The sequence below is a fragment of the Medicago truncatula genome, chromosome 1 (assembly GCF_003473485.1).
Source record: "Medicago truncatula cultivar Jemalong A17 chromosome 1, MtrunA17r5.0-ANR, whole genome shotgun sequence".
Classification (NCBI taxonomy): domain Eukaryota; kingdom Viridiplantae; phylum Streptophyta; class Magnoliopsida; order Fabales; family Fabaceae; genus Medicago; species Medicago truncatula.
Window position 1 is genome coordinate 29052251 of NC_053042.1, and position 27036 is coordinate 29079286.

Sequence of the window (27036 nt, forward strand, 5' to 3'; positions counted from 1 at the left end):
TTATCACCATCTTCATGTTTTGTCTCTGAGTGTTGTGAATCCTCAATTTGTGCAAAGAAGGGAACAACACAATGAGTAAATCGAAGTTGTAGTGAGCGTAACGCCTTTTTGTTTTTTCGTTCTTTTCTAGAGAAGAAAAAAAAAAGCACACTATTCATTTTTGGATTAATATTTACTTGCATTGTCGTCTTCTATTGTTTGGTTAATTTCCTTAACTTCACTTTCAAGTTTCAACCTCTAGAACTGATTTTACTCTTATTTCAACATTGCAATTCCTTAATTTCATTTTTTTCTTGTGTTTGATTTGTTTGCTTAAAACTTAATTTCAAGTGTTTGTTTTGCTTTTAACAATTCTGGAGATTCACCACTTCAATTCGCTGCTCAATTTGATTTGCAGGTGCATTATGGTTGATAGTTGATGGCATTGTTAAAGCACTCATCATGTGTGACCGTAGTGTTGTACGCCTTTTTCTTTTTTTTGGTCAGGTAGTTTAGTGACTAGAAATCCACTTTAAAGTGAACAAGTGAGGTTTCCAGGGTTCGAAGCCTCTGCATATAATAATGCATTGTCCCTGCTAACTGAGCTATGCTCACGGGGAAGTTGTATGCCTTGTTAAATGGTGAATAAAAAAGCATGTTGAAAAGTGCATTAAAATATGTTTTTAGCTATTTTGCGCCCAGACTCAATAGACCAGTTGGAGCCATGTTTCGGGGCAATTGTTTTGCGTCGAGGTGCAACCTGTTTGTGTCAAGTTGCAAATGTGCGGCCAAATTTTTTTTCCTTTCTTATAATTATCAGTTCTTCAAAATTACAAACTTAAAACAAAAATTTAAAAGTCATTAAATTATCATCACTATCAAATACTCTCTCCATCCTAAATTATTTTATATGATGTTTTGTATTAAAAAATGTAATTAATTTTATATGATAAAAATATATTTTAAGTTGTTTTACAAAATAGTCTTTAATAAATACTAGGAAAAAGATAAACTAAAGAATTGAAAGAAGAAAGTAATAAATAGTCAAGAGTATAATAGGAAATGTAACATTAATGTTTCATATTATAAAATAACTTATAATTTGAGACAATTTTTTTTCCTCACAACAATTTATAATTTGGGACAAAGAGAGTATAAAGATTGAAAAAATAACCTTATTTTATGCAGAAAAATCATGAGTACAGTCTAGAGAGAGAGAGAGTTTCTACTAAGAAGATTTTCATTAGATAATACATTGGGTTCTCAAAACTCCTTCGATGTGAACATTTTTATTAAGATAAAAAGAAAAATATGCATCACATGATCACTTATTCCACGAAGAGCAATGAGCATTCTTTTCATTAGCATCCACCATTCTACATGGTCCTGACTGGGTTACATACCAATTGCAATGAGAATTACATTTATGAAGATCTCTACGTTCTACGTATATATCAAACCATTTTAACTCATCATTCCATTGAAAGGAACAATAGAATCTTGTTTCTCCAATAAAGTTATTTCCAAAATGCCAACCAAAAATATCTCTTTGATGAAGAAGATGTATTCCAATGTCATCATCTGCAGATTTGCAATGAACAGTTAAGTCCAAATTATCAGCTAAATTGTTACCAATAGTCACATGCACTCCAAGAACATTCTGCAATGATAGCAACGACAATACACATAGCATGAGAATTTTTTGGGTAAACATAGTCATTTGCTTTGGAAGTGAATAGTCTGTTGTATAAAAGTTAAAAAACTGTTAGAAGAAAAGCATATATTTATAGGTGGTTTTTAGGTAAGAATGCAAATATAAAAAAAATAAATAAAAAAAATAAAAAGTATCACGATATTTACAACCAAGCAATTGGCCAATAATAAATCTCAATTTTGAGGAATACATGGGAAGTGATGGGGTACATGGGAAGTTGTTATAGAAAGCTCAAAGGTCGTGAATAATTTGCTTGCCATTTTGTCGCGATATTTAGCTTTTTCCATATATTAAACTGATTTTATTAAGTATACTATTTTATAGTGGGTAAAATAAGTGAAGATATGATCACCAAAATAAAATAAAACAATAAGTTAATATATTATTATATATTTGTATTAATATACTAATATTCCCGTGATTTTAACAAAAGAGTCTTATATATAAGGAGTAGGAATAGAGGTGGTAGTTTTAAAATCGCTCTGAGAGAGATTTTAATTTTTTGACAAGATTGAATGCTCAATGGATTTATAAACCTTCAATAATGAAAATTAGGTTTTCAAAGTAGTTTTTAAACCCAAAATTGAATCAATTGATAATTGATAATGAAAAATAAAGGAGTTAAGAGTCAAGAATATGAACACAGATTAATAGTGGTTCATTAACCTAACATCCTTATAAAACACAAGTGTTTCGATGTTATCATAATAGATACCAACTCTTCAATTAAGGCGTGTGTGCGCGCGCACGTTTGTGTGTGTGAATTTTATGTCAAGACAATCTCCAATCAACTCTAGTCCCACCTTTTTTTTTTTGGTCTAAATAACTTAAAAAAAAGGTTTGCAGGGAATCAAATCAGGTACAAATAACAATACCTTCGAGCTTTTACCATCAGACCACTAGCATTTTTATTGAAATATTGTCGCTTCTAAAATGGATATGCAATCCTAAAGGCCTTCTTTTTAAGCCACTAACACTCATTTATATTGTGTTTATTTACACGTTTGAATGTTTCTATTTTTATTTTTTTTTTAGATTTTGTATGTCGATCACTCTTAATCATCACTTAGTTTTTTTTATGATGGTCTGGGTTTGAACACGTACAGAGATTTTGTATGTCGATCACTCTTAATCATCACTTTTTTTTTTTTTTAATGGTCAAGGTTTGAACCCGAGACCTTACATATATTATGCATTGTCCATACCAATTGAGTTAAACTCACTAGGACATCACTTAGTTTGATTGTTTCTATGATTTTGAATGTAACTCCAAAATTAATATATAGCAAGTTTGATACCTACATATGAAACTCTACAAAACCCGTACATCATACGGGTTAGAGACTAGTAAATATTAATCATTAAGATAATTAACTTTCCACGCATGTTTAAGTACTAGTAAAAATAAAACACTAAACCAAGTTGCTTGGGCTCTAGTGGCAAGGAGCTCCTTCCAAGACGTACCTGGGGAATACCGGATTCGATTATCAGGGGAACAACACTCTGCCAGTGCGCATGCCTCTAGGCACAAGCCGGATTAGTCACTCACCTTTGGTGGGTCGGTAACCGGTAAGAAAGCAAAAAAAAAAATAATTTATATATATATATATAATAAAACACTAGAACCAAGAAAGAAAACTGAAGATGAATTCTAACAAAACAACCTCCGTTTGCAGATCCAAACACAATCAATGGATCTAAATGCATTACCCAACAAAGTACCATTAAGTGATTTCAAAGGAACCTTCAAATCACAATGAACCTTAGGTTCCGCTTTCTTCACATCAATTCCATAAACTCCATCTTTCTTTTCCTTATTGAACTCCAAAATCTCATCTGAACTCAAAGGAATCACTTACTGACCAGTAAAAACAGTGCTCAAAAAGCTTTCTTACGGTGTTGAAAGAATATGTTCCTAGGATTTGAGAAGCAAACCTAACATCTTTGTAAAAGGCAACTGTTTCGATGTTATCGTAGCAGATACCAACTATTCTGTTAGGGTTTCGGATCGTGATATTGAGAGCAAGATTGTAGTTAAGTGTGTTGTTGTTTGTGAAATTGAATTGAGTAAGGATGTATTGGTTACATTGAATTTGACAGCATTAGGGTGTATGATAAGCCAAGAAGAAAGTGAAGATTCCTACAAAGATGATAAGATTGCATATTTTGCATGTTAGGTAAAACAAGCATCTCAACGTGCAGAGAACAATTTCTTTGGAGAAGAGAACAATTTCATTCAAATTTACAAGACGATGGTAGTTATTCTTTATATGAAACGATGATTATTGATTGAACAAAAATATATAAATATTATTATCAATTATTTATGGCATGATCATGATATAAAGAGAAATATTTGCATGGAACAAATTTACAAGCGAATAAAATATTGGGATTCGTTAATAAAAATATCTGATCATGATAAAGAAAAAATAATGATGTTGAGAGAGAGAGAAGCTCATTGTGGCGTGGGGATCTCTCTTGATGGTAGTGGGCAGGGGTGTGCAAATTATTTGGTTAGAAAATTGCTTTTTCCACTTCGAATAATGTTAAGAAACACGTAAAATGATCTAAATGACTCCATCGATAGTTTGCTGTCATCGGTCACTTATTATTGGTAATTAGCTACTATTGGCTTAATTCTAACGGCAGTTAACTACCGTTGCGATCTGAAATTTAACAAAACAGCAACTGCAGTTAACTTCATAAGTTGAAAACACCCAAAACCTTTACAAATTTCATCCAATCTCCTCTGATTCCACTTTGAAGAAAATGAAGTAAATCATTTCCACAAAGACACAAGTAAGTAGTATTAATCATTGTAAATGATAATGTTCGTATAGGTTAATCTTTGTTAATTTTGGTGGATTGCATATGGTTAGGGTTAATGTTGGTCTTGAGATTTGTTGGCTGATCTCGCTCGCCGTCGTCTTGAAACCAGTTCAGTAGTTTACCAAAATCCAGGGTAAACAATTGCATGTGTAGTTTATGATGTTATAGATGAATGTAGTTGTTGTGAATATTGTCCAATTAATACAATGAGTCTATGTTTCATACTTTGCACTCAAAGTGTTTGATAAAATTCCTAAATGAGGATTACATTGATTTTTTTGTTAGTTTTTGATGTTATAGATGAATGTAGTTGTTGTGAATGTTGTTTAGATTATGTTTAAGTTCTATGTGGTTGTGAATGGTGTTTTGATTATGTTGTGAATGTTGTATATGATGTTGCATAAAATGCCTAATTGAGCCTAAATACATTGATTTTTCGGTAAGTTACGATGTTATATGTGAACGTAGTAGTTGTGAATGTTGTTTAGATTATGTTGTGAATGTTCTTGCCTAAAAGGCCTAAATGAGCATTACATTGATTTTTGCTTTTGATTTTGTGTAGATATGTCTAAGAACCCAAATAGAAGGGTCGGTTTGGGTAAAGAGACCATGACTAGAAGCCTTCGATGGGAAAGGGATGCGGCAAACCTTCATGTGCCAAAGAGGAGAACAGGTTAGAGGCCCATTGATGGTGAAGGAAGTTCCGAGCCGACAAAGTCACAGGTGGATGGCCCGACCTAGTATTTGAATTATCAGGATCAGCTACATGATATCACGAACTGTGGTTATGACGCGCAATAGTATGAGGAAGCGGTTGAGGGTCACAACATTGGCCATGTGGAGGCTGATGCGCTGGCTGATGAGGATGACGATTACGATGAGGCCACCCCACATCCCTTCGCGACTGAAGGACCTCCCTTTCCTAGAGGTCCTAACGATTTATCTGTGTTGTCCTCATACACTACTCATGTTGCAGTGTCGATGTGGTACAATGCAAATAATGTAAGTGTATTTATGTGAAGTGAAAAAAGAAAATTGATTGGTCTAAGTGGGGAATAGTTTGTAAGCCTAAGCATGATGGGGGCCTTGGAGTGTAGGATCTTCGTTTCGTAAATCTGGCTTTCTTGGTAAGTGGCGGTGGAAGTTGTTGCTTGATGAACCAGACATTTGAAGAGATATTCTTAAGACAAGATACGGGACTTTAACCCCGTCTCCTCATCTTGGGGAAAATCCAGAGGTCTTTGGTAGGTAGACTTTACAGTGGAGGCGATTAGGTTTATCTCTTTTCTTCTGGGAGGTGGAATTGGTATCTGAGCTTCTTCGGTTACTACCTTAAGTAGGGTTCTAGGAGAGACTAGATGTTTGATGGTGGAAACATGAGTGGAGGGAAGACTTCTCTGCTAAGTCTTCTGATACGGCTCTTGTTTAAAGAGTAGTTGAGGAGGAGGTCATTTCTACCGAGCTTGTTGGGGCATTGTCTTTGGTTTAGAAATTTTGGGCTCCATCAAAGGTGGTTGTGTTTTCGTGGAATCTTCTTCATAGAGAGTGGTAAAAAGAGGAGGTTAGGTTTGAGTCTTATTTGAGATGTTGTTATGTGGCTTTTGTGGAGTTCCCGCAATGATCTTATCTTTGTTCGGGGTCCTGTTTTTGAAATAAAATAGAGACAATATAATATATATTTTTAGAGGAGACAAAATATAATTGCTGCTAATGTTTACCCCCCTGTGATAATAATGGGTAGATTGAGTTACGGATGGAAGTTAAAAGTTGAAATGTTGCGTGTGTGCAGCAGCATATTATGCATGATCTGTTGCAAAACGTAAAGGAGGGGGGTGTACTTAGGGTGAAGATATTAATTGTTTTAATGATTTTATTAGTGAATTTGAGTTGATTGACCATTGGTATCTTTAAACTTCAAATAAACATAGCTTTAAAAATACATTATTTTAGACCTCAATGATTGTTGAGCCAGCACTCTACGTAATGTGTAACATGGTATTTTTGTTTTGGTTAAAATTGAATCTGTAATTGTTGTGGAAAGTTGTAAGCGATGAATTTTGCTTACCCAAATTCCTGATTAAAAAAACGTTTAACAACTCCATATCCCAAACCTAACCTTACCATTTCTTTTTTCAACCAAACCAAACCAACTCTGCTTTTACATACTAATAACATCTTTTCAAGAAGAATAAACTGAAGTTTAGCATCTATTTGGTTTCGTACTTGGCGGTGGAAATGTCAAAGGCGCGTCTCAACAAGCCATGGCCGTGTAAAGAGAGAAGCTGAAATTTCCAGCTTTCACAATGACACAGTTTTCTGTCAAAAAGCACGTCTCAACAAGCCATAGCCGTGAAAAGAAAGAAGCTCGACTTCTTAGCTTTCACAATGACACAGTTTTCTACATGTTCACTAAAGCGACGCCATACCAAACAAACACATGCTTGGTTTTTCCATTACAAAGCATGGACAAAGACACAACACACGGATACGTCGACAAGATATTAATTTAAGTAAATGACATCACATAATTGTAATCATAGGTGTCATGTCGTGTCTATTAGACACTCGTGTGTCCAACAACAAAACACACGAATCTAGTGTTCTTGCTTCATATGTTTTCTATGCACATTATTTCTATACAACAAAAACACACTGGGTATTGGATGTATAATCCCCTCCCCAGAACAAGTTGAAAATCCTCTTCAGCTGATACTGAATTTACATTCAACAATGACAGCTTCAAAGTAAAAAATTGAACCCATCTAAATTCTAACATGAAATTGAAGAATGAATAAACTGTAACATAAAAGAAATACTAACAGATCAATAGCAACAATACTACCATTAAAATTCAAAATATAAACTTCATAACATAAAATCTCTCAAAAGAGTAAAATCCCAATGGTCCAATCAAAAACTAACAAAGTTAAAATCACCTAAAACATGACCAATCAAATTGAGGATTTCAAAATCTCAAGAACAGATCTAATGCCACAATCTCCATTTGTAATCCCAATCACATTCAGTAGCTTGAAACACATTCCCCAAAGAAGAAGAACCATTATGTGATTTCAAAGGTACCTTCAAATCACAACGAACCTTAGGTTTCGCATGTCCAATCTTAAACCAACCAAATTTAAACCTCATTTCAATCAACATCTTAAAATCAATTCCATAAACCCCATCAATTTTCTCTTTATCAAACTCCTTATTCTGATCTTCATTCAGAATAACAACTTGTTTATCTTTGAAAACAGGATTCAAAAAACTCGTATTCTTATGATGCTGAAAGAATCTCCCTAGGGTTTGATTCGCAAACTGAACATCCTTATAAAACGCCATCGTTTCAATGGTGTCATAGTAAATACCAACTCTTCGATTAGGGTTACGAACCGTGACGTTAAGAGCGAGATCGTAGTGAAGTGTGTTGGTTTCATTAAAATTGAATTGCGTAAGGGTTGCATCGTTGACGGTGAATTTGACGACGTTAGGTCGAACAATGAGCCAGAAGATGAACCCGAGGATCACGATGATGACGATGATTGTGGTGATGATTTTGCAGATTAAACCTAAGATGCAGTTGAAAATGCAGCCGCAACAACCACGAACGCAGCCGCAGAGACAGCTGCAGATGCCGCAACCGTCGTCGTTGCGGTGTCGACGAGGTTTTGGTTGCGGTGGTGGAGGGATCGATGGGCCGTAATAAGCGCCGTTGAGTTGATTTCCGGCCATGAGAAGTGAAAATTGAAAAAAGTGATTATTCGAATTTTGAAAACTTTGGAAGTGATTATGATTATTTGTGTGGTTGTGAAGTGAAGATTGGAAAATTTATTTATAATAAAAAATAGGGTTAGTTGAGTGAGGGTATAATTGGAATTTCAGCTACTGGGGTAAGTTGCAACGTTAGTGCGGTAACTAGATACGGTAACGTGTGAATGTGAAGGATTGGAATAGAATAGAATAAACGCGTTATGTGATAAGATTTTCAACAGAATCCAACCTTTTTCTATTAAGGAAAGAAAAATTGGGTTTCTTTTTATGTTTCAATTATTTTTTGGGTAAAATTTTAGGAGTTTTTTGTTTTATTGAGAAAAGTTTAGTAACTTTTTTACCATTAACTCCCTTCGTTTTAAAATACATGTCTAATTTCTGTAATGCGCACTATTCTTGACTTACTTTGACCATATTTTTTAGGGTTAATGGTGTTTTACCCCTGTAATATAGGTCATTTTTTTTTTCTCCCTATAAAATAGTTTTTTTGATTTACCCCCTGTAATTTTTTTATTTTTTTTTGGAATACCCCCTAATAGGTAATAAAAAAACGAAAAATTTTGCAAAAAAGAAAAAAAAGTCGTTTTTTTATGACCTATTAGAGGGTATTCCAAAAAAAATAAAATTACACGGGGTAAATCAAAAAAAATATTTTACAGGGGGGAAAATAAAAAATGACCTATATTACAGGGGGTAAAACACCATTTATAAATACAAATATTAGCATGTAAGATGTTGTTTGATTTGTTTCGACAAATATTTTCAAAATATTAAATTTTTATGATTTTTACTTTAGATAATTAAAGATATTAACGGTCAAAATTGTGTATTGGCATATGTGAAGGGGTTGACTTTGACATGTATTTTGAAACGGATGGAGTATTTGTTTTTGTTTAAGAAACCAAGAAGAAAATTTCATTAAATATGTCTATATTTGTTTTTTCTTTTGATATAAGTCATGCCTATATTTTATCAAATAAAAAAAGAAAGAAATAAGTCATGCCTATATTTGTTATGAAATTAATTAATTTAGATTTCATGCCCTTTTGACCTTTGGCTTGGACCAATCTTTATTGATGATAATTTTATTTTATTTTTTTTGAATCTATTGATGATAATTTTATTTTATTTTTTTTGAATCTATTGATGATTAAGTAGCAAGCTATAATTTTGAATTTTTATCTCTAAACTCTTTCTTCCACCTTCAGAGAGTGGATGGTTTTGGATAAATTAATTGTTATGAAATTAATTAATTTAGATTTCATGCCCTTTTGACCTTTGGCTTGGACCAATCTTTATTGATGATAATTTTATTTTATTTTTTTTGAATCTATTGATGATTAAGTAGCAAGCGATAATTTTGAATTTTTATCTCTAAACTCTTTCTTCCACCTTCAGAGAGGGGATGGTTTTGGATAATTTATTTATTTATTTTTATCAAAAATTGCCTTCTTCATATTATTTTTCTCTCTGTTTAATACTAAGTAAGTGATTTTCACATAAATCTAAAAAAAAAAATCTTCGTGATTTTATTGTCTTAGTGGAGTGTTGTGGTGTATATCGTCTTGTGCGACGTTATTTGAATTCTTGTTTTGTTCAGGTGATCATTTAGTTTCTATTGAAAGTTCAGCTATTCAATTAATGATTTGGGCGTCAATCTTGCAGATTTGAGGACATGAGTATTCCGTTCACTTTAATTATTTTAGTTTATCCTTAGGCATCTTATTGTTGTATGCTACTAGTTTGAATGTTGTGAGTTTTTTTTCCAGATTCATCCTTTACCTTTTTTACGATATTAAACATGTACTTTTTCAATTTGAATAAATGGACATCATTTTGTTTTTGTATAAAAAAATAATAGAAAGCCGTAAATATTCACCAAAATAAGTTAGAAAGTGATATACCCCTAGAAAAAAAAAGTAGAAAGCGATAAAGGTGGCCATATCGATACTATAATATAAAAAAAACTACCCTTTCAGCTCTTTTAGGATAGATTTTTCTTTCAAAAAATGCCCTCAATTTTGAATACAAATAACACATGTAACAAATAGATAAGAATAATATTAAATATTTAAAAAATGTAACAAACACGATATCCTAAAAATGCTCTTTTAGGATATATATATATATATATATATATATATATATATGTTTTTTTTTCTTTATCGTTTAAAAAGTGTAACAAACTAGATGAGTATATTTATACTTACTTTTTCATTATCTTAGTTACACCCTTAAACAATTTTTTCTATAATAAAAATCGTTGTTGGTTTCATTAAAAAAAATTAGATTATTTTTTTGTTTGTTATATTGTTGGTGTCATTGAAATAATATAAGGATGAATGGGTTTTAAATATAATGTAAGGATCGATTTTATAGTTAGTCAAATAATTAGGGTTTGAATTTTTTTAAATTGGGGAAGAACGTTACCACTAATTATTGGAAGAAATTTTGGAGATTTTGGAGCGTACATTAAAGATTGTAAAATTAGGGTTCTAATTTTATATAATCTGGGAAGAAAGAACTGTTGGAGAAGAAAGAAATAGTCGTTGGGGGAGGAAAGAACATTTTCTGCAAATCAATCAAATTCGTCCTTGGAAATTTTGGTCACTATCGGTCAAATTAGTCTCTGCTTATGTGACATCTGACATGTGAGAGGTTAACGGTCACGTCAGCACCGTTAACACTCCAATTGAGAGGAGGGATTAAATTGACATTTTACAAATTCAAGGACTATTTTGATATTTCGTTAAATTAAGGGATAAATTTGGCTGATTTATGCAAATTCAAAGACGAAGTTGATGATTCATCCTTTTTTTTTTTCTTTCAACACGAATAAAATAAAGTTGGAATTTATTTTTATGCACATATTGCATAAATTTTTCTACACACCCAAAAAATCACGTAGATATTTGTGAAATTAATGTTTTATGAATTAAAATAAAAGATGTATTGTCTTATAAATGCAACTCAGTTGGTAAGTTCAATGGACATTGATAAGTAGGAACTGTGATTCTTACTCAAAATTCTTCACTTCTCCTCATTTATAGATTATGAACAGCGGTGTAATTAGGACGCTGAACTAAGGGGGTGTATACTATTTTACCTAAACAATTATTTGTTTCAAAGAGTCTCTTATATACTAATTAACAAATAAAATTAACACACATTAAAAAAAGGGAAAATAGAAAATATTTTTACAAAATAAATTGTCCTAAATGTAAATTTGTACAGAAAAATGTTTTGATAAATTAATTGTTTTTTTTGACAAAATAAATTAATTGACAGGAGTGGATTTTTTTCTAACTTCATTAATAATTATTATTTGTTAAGTAAAAATTACAATGGTATAATTTGATACCTCTTACAGGTCAGTTTTATCGTATAAATGAGACAAATCTTGAATGATGAACAAGCTAGTTTGAATAATCTCACAATTAAATTAAATAAAATATTATGTGTCTTTTTTATCCAATGATAAAAAAGAGACTTGTGCATGGTACAAGACCCCTGTACTTGTCATCTATACATGAGTATATACTATAGAATTTCACAAGAAACCATAAGTGGTTGAATCAGTTGGGATTTGGGAATAAGCACGTCCCATGAGTTTTTAGCAAAACATTATGGACTTATGATCACACTTGTTCCTTCTGAGTGAGATCATGAACTCGTTATGTGTTGGCACCGATAATGTCTTGCAACAGAATTGTCTAGAGGTTGGTTGAATGAGGGATTCTGTTCCTAGTCTTTATCTTTAGGTGTTCATGATAGGAGTTTAGATGATTTTCTTGTGTTGTTTTAACTTTCATTCTTGTTTTACCATTGAAGAGATTATTTGATCTTGTCATCTCTTGATTTAGTAATTCTTATACTCAATTTTATATTTGTTTGTACTTCTCTATTTTCACATTGCCCATATATATATATATTTGTCATTAAAAATAAAAGCACATCACATGAGTTATATTCCTTGATGATGTATTTTTATGTGAGAAATGTTAGGGTTACACTTTTTAACACTCTCTTTTAACACACCCAATGAAAATTAGTCAATTGTTCCACTTTTTAAATTCATTTAACTTGTAACGGGTTCATCCTTTTACTGTTATACATATTTTATTTTATTTATTATTAAATTAAATTATAGGGGCGTGAGGAGTTGCTTAAATTATAAAATAAATAAAATTAAATGTTATTTAGGGACCAGTAGTGCACGTTACAAGTTAAATGAATTTAAAAAGTAAAACAAATGGCTAATTTTCATTGAATTTGTTAAAAGAGAATGCTAAAAGATGTGATCCTAATATTTTTCCTTTTACATTTAGTTGAAAGAAAGCAACCTAATGAAACACAAACATTAACAACGTTAGTTTCTAAGGATAAATTGTAGAGTGGAGAGAAAGTTGAGGGAACAAAGCACTTTTTCGTGTTTGGAAGACTTCAAAAAGGTGAAGGAAAGAAAGGATTCAACGGGGCCCACATTAAATAGCATTTCTCTCACAAATGGATGGAAAGGTTCAGTAACACCAATATTTGATTGAAAAGTCGAAGATAACAAGCTACACCAAGTAAGAAGTGTAGAACAATTAGTTCATAAGGACCGCCGTTGTATAACCATTCATCAACGGATGCAGCTTCCCATATCGGGTAAAAGTGCAAACCGATAGCCGTCGAAGTAGGAATAATGGCACCAAAAATAATATTGTTTCCGTAAAGTAGAGATCCAGAAACAGGCTCACGAATACCATCAATATCTACTGGAGGAGCTGCGATGAAAGCGATAATAAATACAGAAGTTGCGGTCAATAAGGTAGGGATCATCAAAACACCAAACCATCCAATGTAAAGACGGTTTTCAGTGTTGGTTATCCAGTTACAGAAGCGGCCCCACCTTTTACTATGGTTTATTTGTTTTACCATTTACTTGTCCTTTTCTTTTTATTTTTTCAATTTACCGTCGTATCGTTTGTTGTCTCACAATTGCATTGCGAGAAATATTTGTATGGACACAACACCAAATCAAAATCATTTAGGCACATCCTCATTAAAATATCTATCATTTAATTATTTCAAAAAAAATATATTAAGTCTTTTCTCTTTCATACTTTCCTTTTATGTATGTGAGTCTAAATGACTTATATTTATGCTTGTGACCAATCAAGTGTGTCTCTTGCATTGCTCTAATGCTTACAAGTCACAACTAGCTACACTTTTTTTTATTTTTTTTATTGACACCTATGACGTTTAAGGATATTTATATCAATTATTAAATATATCTTTAAAAAATGTTATGTTAACTAGTATCTCGATGACACTAGTTAAGAAAACAAAAAAGGTAAATTTTATATTGAAAACAACAATTTTTATATTTTTAAATACTTGATTACATAAGTTTTAAAAAATTATTACCATACTTGTTTCCTTAACTAGTGTCTGGTTAGCATAAAGTGAAAAATAAGATGCATCTATAGAAAAGTCTAACAAGTTAGTAACCAATATTAGAGGAATGCGGGTTTGCAACACTTTGATGTGAGAGTGTCTTGATCCAAGTGCAAGATTAAAATGTCACGGTATTCAGAATATAAATAAATTATAATTACTACAAAAATTTCAAAATTGCGCATTGCACACATTCACATATAGATGGCTCCACCCATGGGTATGAGCCTAAACATTAGATTGTTTGACTAAAAAACAAAGAATCTCGTATAAATTTGGTGGGATCAATATCAATTTCAATTAATTAAAAAGAATTAAAATGTCATATTTGAGAGAGAAGGAGTATAGTTTACGTATCTGCTCAACGGAGAGAGATTTTGAGCATTGCTAAATGGTAGGACAGCATTCGACGAATTTGGATGAGAGAAGAAAACCACTTGCCATACAAGGATAATATAGAAACGATGTGTGATGGATAAATGAGTAATACTAAACAACATTAATCTTCGTTAAAATGGTTATCGTACTAAACAACATTAATCTTAGATTTTTGAACATGTATACAAATTAAATCAATCAAATTAACGTGATACAAGCTTAGAAATTAATAACATGGTAGTAGTAGTACCTATAATGCGAATCAGAAATCCACCACACACTTGGTGGGATCAAACGGATCAACCATTTTCCCACTATTATTAGAACTAAGAGGAACCTTTAGATCACATTTTGCTTGGACTTTGGTGTCACCAAATATAAAATTTCCAAGCCTAAACCTTATACTAAAATAAATCTTAATATCAATACCAAAAATACCATTTTTGTAATCTTCTTGAAACTCATCAACCTCATCACGATCAAGCATCATCACATGTTGACCAATAAAAACAGCACTCATACGGTAATCCACACTTTTGGTTTCCTGAAGGGTGCGCAATGGCTTGTTCATATCCGTGGCAGAGAAATTGTATCCCTTATAGAAAGCGTTGGCTTCAACGACATCGTAGTAGATTTTGAGTTTTTTGTTAGGGTTTTGAGCAGTGAAGTTGAGTACTAGGTTATAGTTTAAGGTGGTGTTGTTGTTGGTGAAGTTGAATTGAGTGAGTTTGGCTTGGTTAACATGGAATTTGAACGAACGTGGTGTGATTATGATGTATATAACGAGGATGATGAGGGAAACAAGGATGATAATTGTGACAAGAATTATCCATAAGACACGGTAGAGACAGAAACAACATCTTGTGCTACGTTTTGAGGGTTGTTCTGATGGTGGGTTGGGGTTTTCTTGGTCCATTTGTGGTTGCTATATTTTGATGTGGCTTTTGTTTGTGGTGGTGAGGTAAACAATGTATGAGTAATTGTTTGGTTTTTTTGAATGTTGAAAATCTGATATATATATTGAGTTTGGTATTTCTAATTTGTTTGATTTGGTCTTTCTAGTCAAAATAAACTGCAGCTTGAGTTGACCTTTCTCAAGCATGAAGTAGTTTTGATTAGTTGTCACGAAATGATTTGCATTAAAGAATACTTTTAGAAGATTTAATTCCATCCCATACCTTATCTATGCATATCAACAAAGAAGGGAAAAAAATAAAAAATATTGATATAGTCAGATTGTGGTCCTCATAAATAATCTTTTATCGAAACCACACACAAAAAAAAATTAATAAGGGAAATGCTAAGAGTGTCCTTGGGTTATTATTTAAGATGATAAAATTAGATACATTGTATTGAGAAATAGTGAAAAATGAAGAAATTAATTTTTTAAAAGTCAAAACATCGTTGAATTCAATGTAAATATACTACTTTTGGTTTCTTTAACCATTGTCGTGAGAATATTGGTTAGCAAGACTCAGAAAATAAATAAATAAATAGAAACAAAAACTACCTTTTTCTTTAGGCAAACACAAGAACTTTCAATATGGCGTTCTAATCAATTTTCAACATGACTGGTATCCTAATAATATATGGTTTTTTTGTCAAGTAGTTTAATAGTTGGAGTTCACAAATTTTAAATGCGGAGAAGTGTGGGTGTTGGAGTTTAAACTCCAACCTTTACATATATTATATTGTATCTACCAACTGAGTTAAAGGGATAACGATATGGTTTCTTTAATGTTAAATTGAAATTGAATGAGGAAATTTTTTTCGTCATTTCAAATCAACTAATATTTTTCTCTTCCAACATTTCAAAAAAAAAAAAAAAAAAAAATACTTACATTAACATATGATAAAATCATAAGGAAAACAAAAAAAAAATTAAGAAATTTGTAATAACTTCTTTTGCTCTAAAAAATTGATTAGAAGACTTTTATATACTATAATAAAATACCATTATTTATATTTTAGTTTTAGAAAAACTAAAATAGTTTGATAACTTGGGAATTATTCTATAATTTTTTATAAACGGAGGGATTAGATTGATTCAAATACCCAAATTGGGGACCACTGCAATGAGGTGGTGTGGCTGTATGTGATATCGACTTCCAAAATTGTGGTGTGTTTAAACTTTGAACTTTCGAAGTGAGTGAGTACTTGGGTTGAGGATCTCTTAATAGGACTGCGAATAAGTCAAGTTAATAAACTATTTATTTATTTATTTTTTTAACAATCAAAAATAAAATATATATTTGAAACACAAGAGAATTCTCAAAAGAAAACTCAAAAAAGTACATGGTTACAAAGGCCAATATAATCTGAGTTATATATAGTTTTACTATTTTTTGCTAATGAGTTATTTACTATATATATGTTAGGAGTTTGAAAGTGGAAGAATATTTTGTGGATTCTGAGTTTTAGTTGTTAATTATTTTTTTTTGGCTTTCGTATCGGTTTTCGACCCACTAAAGGTGAACGACTAATCCGGCTTGTCTGTAGAGGTATGCGCACTGGCCAAGCGTTATTCCCTTAGGAATAGAACTCGGTATTTCCCAAATACGTCCTTAGTAGGAGCTCATTGTCACTGGAGCCTAAGTAATTTGGTTTCTAGCTGTTAAATTTTGTTGGTGGTTTTTGAATGATTTAGATGTACTAGTTTTAATGTGGTCTTTTATTTATGTTTTAGAGTGTTTGTAACTGGCTAGATTTTTTTTATTTTTATATTTATCATATTTATTTAAGTATGAATTTTATATTTGTGTCTGTCTATCTATGTAATACTTAGGATAACTTTTGTTTTAATTCATTCTCGGTATTTTTTTATTCTTTTTTTTTTTGTGAGAAATATTTTAAAAAAATTAAAAGGTTAAAGATATACATTACGACTTTTCTTGATAATATATATTTTTTTAACTATATAATTCAAGCAAACAAGCCGAATCTAACGTGACAAAACGTGTTGTTCATGAATTTTAAACGAGTTGAATTTGGCCTAAGAAAAGATTTGTATAGAAACTCGAGTTAAATTTCAAACTATAGTTACTCTCATTTAGTTGATTCAAACTTTGACAAGTTTGACTCGACTCATTTTTAACTTAAATTTTGATTGAAACTGCTATGGAGATGCAACTGAACCAAATATGCTTGGAAACCGACTCTATTAGAGTGGTCAATGCTTTCAGAAAAAACATAGGGATTCCTGGCAGATGAGAGCTAGGTGGCATAACTGTTTGAAATTCTGCAACAATATTGGCTGTTCTTGTGTCCATGTGCTCAGGGAAGGGAATCAGGTTGCAAATGCTTTAGCAAAGAATGGACAGGGTCTCGCGATGCTCTCCTCTCAATGGTGGTCCACACCCCCCACTTTCATTCTAGCTCTTCTTTATAGGGATAATGTAGGGTTAGCTTACTCTAGACTATCTAGAGTCTAATTTTGCCCTCCCTTTGTTTCAGAGGTGCTTTTTGCTGTTTTTGTTCTGTTTTTTAAACTGTTTGATGTAAGTGGTTCAGGCTGCACCTGATTTTTCTAATACATTTTAGCTTTATCAAAAAAAAAAAAAAAGGTCACTAAATGTGGTATATACCATTATTTCAATAATCTTTTTTTTTTTCAAGACTTTTTTAATATTATTTTTTATAGAACTTTTATTTTAATACTTGTCATTATGTTGAACATTCGTCAACAACATTCTTCTCTAATGCTGGACTTGCAAAGACACTACAAAACACAAGTATGACACATATCTTGTAATTTGGGATAAAATGTTTGCGTATCTAGACCAATGCCACAAGTTAGTATTAGTAGATTGTGTTTATACCTTTGATCATTGAACCTTTACCTAGACAATTGTCTTCAAGATGCATTTGTGGGCAAATTATGAGATGCAATCATTGGATCAGTTAGAATCTTCTCAATTTATAACGCCATGCCCAAAGAAATTCATACGGTTCGTGCTCTGTGTATGTCGAAATTTTTTTAACCACGTTATAGCGTCCTTTGAAGCGAACGTGGATCCTTCATAGAACATGTGTCCCTTTACTTCATTGTAGTAGATGCTGAGTTTTTTGTTTGGGTTATTTTCCGTGTTGAGTACGAGGTTGTAACGAAGGGTGTTGTTGTTGTTGAATTGTTGGGTGAGTTTGGTTTGTTCAAAACTGAAATTGAATGCGCGGGGCAGGACGATGAGCCAAAAAGCGATGATTATGAGGCCAAGGAGGATGATTATTGTCACAAGGAGCTTCCAAATTTTGCTCATGAGACAGCAACAACATCTTTTGATGAGCTTGTAGAATTGTGTTTCTGCCATATAATAAGAAACTAACTAATCCTTACAGGTTAGAACATGACTAGTAAAATTAAGACTTAATAAGGAAGTAGTTTCTAATATGAGAGTTGTAGTTTTTTTATGTCGTTGATGACTGATGAGTGAATCGAAAGATTTAAAGAAGTTGGTTGATAATTGTTAGAGAAGCTTAAAGCAAATGGATGAAATGTATTTTTGTGGTGAGTGGACAGGAGGGGTATATATGGTAGCAACACGATAAAGGGAGTTGAAAAATCCGTTTAAAATTCAAAATTGCTCATTCTCGTATCTCCCATGTGACTCAAATCAAGTACGTTGGAATTAGGCATGGCAATGGGGCAGGATGGGGTCGAATTTTTCCTTCTCCGTCCCCATAGCCTATTTCGATATTCTTACCCGTTATCCTACCCATACCCAGCGAGGATGAGAAATCGAATCACATCTCCGTTCCCAACAGATTCGGGTATCACCGCCCCATCCCCATTCTCGCAGTGGATAATTTTTTTTTAATAAAAATTAAAGTATTTTTAGCCCCGAGCGCAATGTTGTAATGCATTATCCAACAAAAATATTATAACGATTAATGATTATGGTGATTGAGAAAAGAGAGGCCGGGAGTGTGAGATATGGAAGGAGAAAAGAAAGAATTGTAATAAGTGAGTATCATCTGAAAGACAAAGACTCTAACTATGTGAGTGAAATTATTTAAGAGTTTAGGTTTCTATTTATATAGAAGGGATAGTAAATTGACTTTTTACAATTGGGACGAGTTTGAGTATGAGTTCAGGGTGGATACAAAGCGGGGAATCCCGTCAAATTGGGTTTCGTTTGGACGGACCCGCGAGTATGAGTTTTGTTGCCATGCCTAGTTGGAATACAACCTATGTGACTTGAGTCTTCTTCCGTTCTCCTTGCATCATCTTCCTTCGCCGTTCTTTCAACAAAACTTAGACCAATTGTGAGATGAAACATACAAATCGAGATTGGTATAGAAAACGAAACGAGATTTGTGAATGGAAAGAATATATAATAGCTATGGAGTTCTATCACGTGTTTTTTTTTTGCTTAATTGATCTGCCGGTCCCTTAACTTATTTCTTTTATTCAATTTGGTCCTATAAGTCTTAACTTTCTCAAACACGTCCCTTAACTTATTTCTAACATCGGGAATGATCTTCCCCTATGACTTATTTATGGTAATAGCAATGTTTAGTCTCTTAGAAAACTGTTATCTACTAAGCACAAAAGGAAGTCTTGAACTTGCATTTCTTTTTAATTTAAGTATGAGTAAGATTGCTATTTTTCCTGTGTTGTTTTCTGATACGACTTCCGCATCCAACATATTCATGAACAATCCACAACATAATAATAATGAACTATTTACACATGTCATATTTAGGGTCTATGTTTCGCAACAACATTAAAATTCATCCATTCTTCTGTTAAAAACATTAAATCCTATGAGTTTTTTAATTTGTTACCTTTAATTTTTTTAACCGAAGAATGCATGAATTTTTTTTTTTTATCAATGCATAAATGTGAGATTTATTTAGGCGATAGTAAAATATTTTTGTTATTCATTATCAAATTGTAGAACAACAACATATATAAAAACAAATCTAGAAAAAGGTCCACATATGAAATTGAAATCATCAAACTTTCGTAAAAATAGACAAATTTTAATGATCCAAATAGTATGGACCATAGATTTTTTTTTTTTTTGTGTAAAATAAACTAAATACAACAAATATTAACGATTCCATAATAATTCCAAAATAAATTAATTTTTTGTTCTTTAGGATTTTATGATTGCAGTGATAGTGAGAACATGAATCAGTGAAAAGAGAAACAAAATTTTATTTTGGCAACTTGGTTTCGTAATCAATGATTCAAGAGTAAATATTTTATGGGCAATGCCGGATAAGGAAATATTTTATCCGGGGAAAGAGTAAATATTCAAGAGTAAATATTTAATTTAGGTAAATCAATTGAGATTCATTTATTTATTGTCTATTTATTATTTCTTATCCATTGTCCTCGGGGCACTGGTTAGCAGCACCCTTTGAAAATATTTCTCATTGTATCGATGATAATTTTGCTTTTCTTATTGATTATATTTTTTTTCGTTACTTCTTATTGATTACATAGGAAAAAACTGGACATATACTCATATCATGTTTATTACACGATATATTTTGCCTATTAACAAAAAAATAAATATTGTATTTGTTACACTTTTTTTTAACATTTGAATTCGCTTTCATCTATTATCTTTTTTAAATGATAAGGAAAAAAATTGTACATATACATTTTTTTACATTTTGTTTTAATATTTGAATTACACTCATCTGTTTGTTATATATGTGCTATTTGTGTTGAAAGTTGAGGGTAATATGGGAAGAAGAAAAAGACAGCTCAAAAGAGGCAAAAGAGATCATTTTCTTTATATATAGTATAAATATTTTTTTAAGTAGTATTCTCGCATAGATGTTAGTATATTTTTAAATAAGAAATACTAGAGAGACCAAATTAAATTTATTTTCAAAACTCAAGGACATAATTTTTTTTTTTTTATGAGATTAGAATAAGAGCACCCTAAATTTCAAGGGATCACATGCATAACCAAGTATGCTAATAAATAATGATTGGTCTTTAAAAAAAAAAGTCAAACTTTTTTTTTTTGAGGCAATTCAAACTTCTTCTCGAATTAACTCTTCAACTAAATATAAATACCATATTCAATACCTTGAGTCAAAACTACAATTTATTTCAAATCAATTAAGTTAATCTACAAAATAATGTTTTTTTTTCTTCTCACAAACTACTAATCAATTATAGAAAACCTTAACTCTGTTTGAATTTACTTTGTTTAACAAATTTAGTCAACACTTTCTCCAATCAAGCATTATTTCATAGTTATTTTTTTTAAAGCCGAATATTTTACGTGCACAATTGCGGAGATTAATCCTACGAGTCTTGTGAGACATAAATGAAAGACATACTCTTCCTTAGAGTTTTAATGTTGTTGCATCCCCAAATCTAAAGATTCAAGCCTAGAATTTGGGTTAAGTTAGAAGAAATCTGTGTCACCATATTTAAGCGCCCTTAGATTGTTATACCGTAAAATGTTCATAAATAAGTAAATTATTAATATTTAATACTCTCTTTGATTTTTTTGTCAATGTTTGACTTTATTTCTATACTCTATAAAATAATACATATAATAAAATATATTAATAAATTTAAACTTTTAATATTTTTATTTCCTAGAATTCTCCTATAAATGGTTACTTCTCTTTTATCAGCCTTCACAAACCAAAAGTTATTAACTTCCTAGAAAAGATTAATCAAAGGTGGGATGTCTCTATTGACTAAAAAACTGCTCTTCTTATGTGTGTTGACATTGCTATTGTTACACAATGTTATTGGATTTGGAACCCACCATGTGATTCTTACTAACGATTTGGACAATAATCTGGACTTAACTATTCATTGCAAATCTAAAGATGATGATCTTGGAGTTCATCTTCTTCATCATGGTGATACTTATGGTTTTAAATTTCGAGATAGAATTATTGGAAACACACAATTCTACTGTTCCTTTCAGTGGACCGGTGAGTTTCACCATTTTGATGTATACATACAAAGTGAAGATTCTAAAATATGTGGTAATACTTGCAATTGGTCTGTAAAAAATACTGTAATATGCCGGACTACATCTTACGAGGGTTATATTTGTTTTCAATGGCATTAAGTAATTATTATTAACGTAATAAATTTGTAATCTTAATAAATGTTGTACGTGGAGTACTTATATGTGTCGATGCTTCTTAATTCAATGTCTTATCTAGAGGTTTGTGTTTTTTAAGTCTTAAGTCTGTATATCCGTTTATAAGAAGTTGTTGGAACACCAATGAATTCTAGCTAGTGGAAAGAATAAACACGATGTAAGAATTAGTTTAGGTATGACTTAAAATGTTTTCAAGTTGGAGAGACATACTACCTAGTAAATGTTTATATAAGTAGGGGTTGATTTCCACGGATATGTTTTTGGTGTATCCATTTTTGCGAACGGATGAGCGCTTAGAGAAAAATAAAAATATATATATCTTACTTATTAAAGCTTGTCTGGTCAAGCTAACCCTAACCCTAAATTTAACCTAGCACTTTCCCTCTCATTCTAACGCAGCTAATTCCAGGTTTGACCGTGTTGTTGTTTGGCAATTCATTTCATTTCATTCATTAAATAATTTAAGGCAATTCATTTCAATTTTGAGAGCATTTTCTAATCAGCCGATCTGAATTTATTCTTAGCTTTTTCCCTCCCATTCCAACGCAATTAATTCACACATTTGACTTCCTCATCCCTTTAACACGCAATAAATTCATTTCATTTCAAATTGTTTGTTTAAATAAAAATCTGTTTCAAGTCAAATTGGAATGACATCATATTCTAGGTACTCCATTCATTTGAAATTAAAAAATTCATTCCTATCATCATTCATGAATATCTTTTGTCTTTCTCATTTAAAAGCAGTTGTGACTATTCAAACAACATTAAAGCAATTTTGAAGTACGATTTCACTCCCTCCTATTCTCAAATCCTTTTAATGTAAATGAATCTGTGTTTTAATTGTCCATTGGAATATATAAACTCGATATAAATGTGCACTAATGACATTCAAACCGTTTTTGGAAGTTATATAACAAAATAATTAATTAGCATTGGAAATAGACATGCACATTAAGTATCATTATTAGTGATTAATATCTATGAGGAACACGAAATGAATGAGCTTAATGGACAATTGACTATACTCCATCCGTCCCATATTATAAGCAAAAAAAAAAAAAAAAATCATACTTATTAAGAAAACTAAAACATAGTAGTTTGTAACATAGTTTTTTTGTGTTATCTTTGAAATAAGTTTTATAGGAAGATGTGAAAACAACTTTCATTGGTAGTTGATTATAGAGAAAATGAAAAAGAGAACAAATTGAATGCACTTTGCATTTAATTTTTCTTTGGAAAAGATAATTTTTTGAAAAAACATATTTAATAATTTTTTGAGAAAACATATTTAAATATGATAAAAGTTGTTTGTTTTTTATTATAATTTGGGACAAAGAAAATAGTTTTTTTTTGCTTATAATTTAGGACGGAGGGAGTACACACACTGAGATTTAATACCAATGTTGTATGTTGTTTAATCTTTGTTGTATCAGCCTTATGTAGTTGCTTCTTTCTTTCTTTATTACATAGTTTCTCATACGGATGTTGTGTATCCTACTAAATCTCGATTTTGCTAATCCCTTTTGCTATTCTTAAATACTATTTTCGAAATCCTTTTTAATGTGCTATTTTTTAATACTATAGGTTTTATTGATTACTACACTAATCATATGTATGGTTACTTGAAACACTAATCATATGTACGATTATTTGAAGTTAGTTGTAAATTTAACCTCTTTGGATCATATCTATATTCGAAGAGAGTTTGTAATAATCTCATCAAAATTACATTAGTCAATCATTACTTGAGAAATAATAGTGATGTTTGAAACTATATAATTTGGATTCCAATTTGCTTTCAGACAAATGAACATTTTGATAGGGTACTCTTAAATTAAGTTCAAGAATACTAATGTGTGTATAAGTTGTTCACTTATAAAGAGGAATTTTAACTTATCAGTTCATGAAGCTATACAAAAAAGTTTTATGTGTTCGCAATGCGGTTTAGATCACTTTTAAAGATAAAATTCAACCGATCAACTATGTTATGTAATTTTAATTTGGTTTTGTTTAGGACGAACCATTTAAAAAAGGATTTTCTAGGTATTTTAATGCGGTTTAATTTGAATCAGTTATAATGAGGTTGAAATATATAATAAATTTGTATATTTAGTGCAAAAACAATGAGCACATGTAAAATAAATAAGTAAGCACATATAGATATATACTTATATATTCGGTTCGAGCAGTTTCCATAAAAGGACATCCAAATTCAATTTTTTTGTTGTCAACTTAAAGCAAGGAGGCAAAGATATATATAATGATCTACCAGGTAATATAATTGCTTTTGATATGTGTTATTAACTTTGTACTCTAAATAATTAGTTTTTATTAAGTTTTTAAGCTGCAATTTGACCACATTCTTTAATCGAACTTTAATTGTTGTGATGCAATTTGTGCTTATTTACCATTTTCATTTTTTATATGGCTATAAATTGGGTTTACTCTAAATTAGGTTATAGTTCTTATTTTTCTTTTTTATTATCAAATGCAAGCAAATCACTTAATAAATTATGTTTTCAAATACGTTACAAATTTGGTACGATTCATACGTCGTTGAAGAACATATTAAGACACATTTTATCATTATATTGCATATCTAATAAGGATTTGTCTAATATGTGCAACATTGCACATGTTAAAACAACTAAAAGTAAAATAAAATTGAAAAATATATTTTTAATTAAAAAATTATATATTTAATATAAAATGTACCTTTCAATACAAACTTATTATTCTGTTTAAAAAAAAATACAAATTTATTATTTTAAACTTCTTAATATGTGCAAATTTACACATGATGAAAACAATCATCTAATAATCACATTTGTGTTTTTCGATAGGAATATACTTGACACATGTCAAATATAACTTATTGATCATTATAACAGTCGATACGACCCGTGACGCACACAACTCTAGTTCCAATCCACAATTTTCTTGATCAGGCATTGAATTTGTTCTATGTATCATGAATTCACCAAAAATTACAAATATTGATCTTCAATTTCTTTTGTTTGGTTACATCTCTTTGTTTCTTTCTTGTTCCAAATCCGTAATTAGTTTTTAGACCTTTGTAAATACATGTGTTGAAGATGAACAAATAACGAATTAACAAAAGATCCAGTTATCCTACCGTTCAAAAAGAAATATAAACTATGCAATTTGTATACGATACCAAGAAACTTTTGGGCTCCCTTTTTCTATGTTTCATTATTTGATTTTTCCAGAAAAGACAAAATTTAAAGTTTTCAACATTGAGGATATGAATCGAGAGACATGGCAATGAGAGAAGAGAAAACAATCCCATTTCTACATCTGGCACTTTTCTCTAATTTTTTTTCCTTTGTTTTATAAAATGAATTTTTTTAGCCTTCAAACAACCTGGAGAATTAGAAGAATAGAATAAGCTTAAGCTTTGTAATAAATGTCAAAATCAAGTTTGAGAGAGAGAGGAACTTGGGTAAAAAGAAATATATTTTTTGCAACTTGAATTTAATCATTAATTCCAAAAGCGTTTTTATGCAACAAATATATTTGTTACGATATGATATTCGGAAGGTTCTGGATATATCCACACTAATATCGTTTGCTTACAAATTAGGCTAATTTAATCATTAATCCAAAAACCGTTTTTCTGGAACAAATAAATTTGTTACGATCCAATCCAACAGAGTATCTGAAGGTTATGATATATTCACACGCGTGAAAACAAACGCGGTTTGCTTAAAAATTAAGCTAGATTAATCCTTAAGTCACTCCGATTTTGTTAAGAACTCTCACTATAAAAGGAGAGCTCGCTTCGCTTATTCTTTACACCGAAAAATACAGTTGATGTTTTCTGTGCTTTTCCTCTCTTTTCCCTCTTTCGACTTGTGTTGACGAGTCCTTCTTCCTTTCTTTTACTCCTTTTGTCCCTTCGGTTTCGAGTGGTCTTCGTACCATATTGAGTGGTTTAATCAAACGATTAACCCATATTTGAGGGTGTTATTTAGAACGAGCACTTACGGTGCAATACATAATCGAACATGTGAACTGAGTTGTTTTATCTTGGAGACGACACGGTTGTTAGTCTACCTTGCACAAACTCAAGTAGTGCCGCGAAACTTCTTCAAGAAAGCAACCTGATAGTGACTCAACACGATAATATCTTCGGCGGTGATTACTTTTTTTAAAAAAAGGTACTTTTTCTAATTCCGAAAACAACATAAATCATAGTAACCAAATACACACATAATTCTTTCTATTAATGTTTACTTTGTTCTATCTAGAGGTTTGTGTTTTATAATAATTTTCAAGTCTGTAAATCCGTTTATAAGAAGTAATAATAACCAAATACGTACATAATTCTTTCTGTCAATGTACTAATTGTTAATGCCTTCTATATAGAGTTTTCACTTAGCATTTTCTTCCTTTCCCAACCCTAAGGTCCGAAATACACTTATGTGTATAAAGGTACTAAATCCTTCATCTAAACAATAATAGAAAATTTCTAAGATCAAACTTAAGAAAACCCACCTCAAATGTTAATTAATCCATTCTAATTTTATGAACTTGATTCCCTTCCAAGATTTTCCAATTCACTCTCTTGATTCTTGGCACTATGTTTCTCTAAAATATTAACCAGATTCCCCTCATATGTAACCATATAAACAAAAAAGGGAATCATTAAGGCTTTAGTTTCCATTATATTTGATAATTTCTCTAACCAAGCTCTTACTTCATCCCTCATGTCACTAAAACTAAACCTTAATTTAAGAAGCTCACCTTAATTCTCAGTTCTTCTTTATCTTTTCATGAAAAGCTGTGAGCTCCCACAATTCT

At 31.1% G+C, this 27036-nt stretch overlaps 4 protein-coding genes across 4 annotated transcripts; all 4 read right to left on the reverse strand.

Moving 5' to 3' along the window:
- Positions 1-1303: 1303 nt before the first annotated feature.
- Positions 1304-3635, reverse strand: LOC25483709 (S-protein homolog 19). Its single transcript, XM_013612412.2, has 3 exons — positions 3629-3635; positions 3438-3529; positions 1304-1639 (listed from the first exon to the last, which is right to left on the reverse strand). Exons 1-3 carry the CDS (start codon positions 3633-3635, stop codon positions 1304-1306), a joined length of 435 nt encoding a protein of 144 aa, XP_013467866.2.
- Positions 3636-7341: 3706 nt separating this feature from the next.
- LOC25483710 (NDR1/HIN1-like protein 3) lies at positions 7342-8345 on the reverse strand. The gene has a single exon (XM_013612413.3). It carries the CDS (start codon positions 8255-8257, stop codon positions 7511-7513), a length of 747 nt encoding a protein of 248 aa, XP_013467867.1. The 5' UTR covers positions 8258-8345; the 3' UTR covers positions 7342-7510.
- A 4451-nt stretch (positions 8346-12796) lies between these two features.
- LOC120578246 (photosystem II protein D1) lies at positions 12797-13219 on the reverse strand. The gene has a single exon (XM_039830727.1). The coding sequence runs from the start codon at positions 13217-13219 to the stop codon at positions 12797-12799; it is 423 nt and encodes a 140-aa protein (XP_039686661.1).
- Positions 13220-14378: 1159 nt separating this feature from the next.
- LOC25483712 (NDR1/HIN1-like protein 3) lies at positions 14379-15032 on the reverse strand. The gene has a single exon (XM_013612415.3). It carries the CDS (start codon positions 15030-15032, stop codon positions 14379-14381), a length of 654 nt encoding a protein of 217 aa, XP_013467869.1.
- Positions 15033-27036: the final 12004 nt, after the last annotated feature.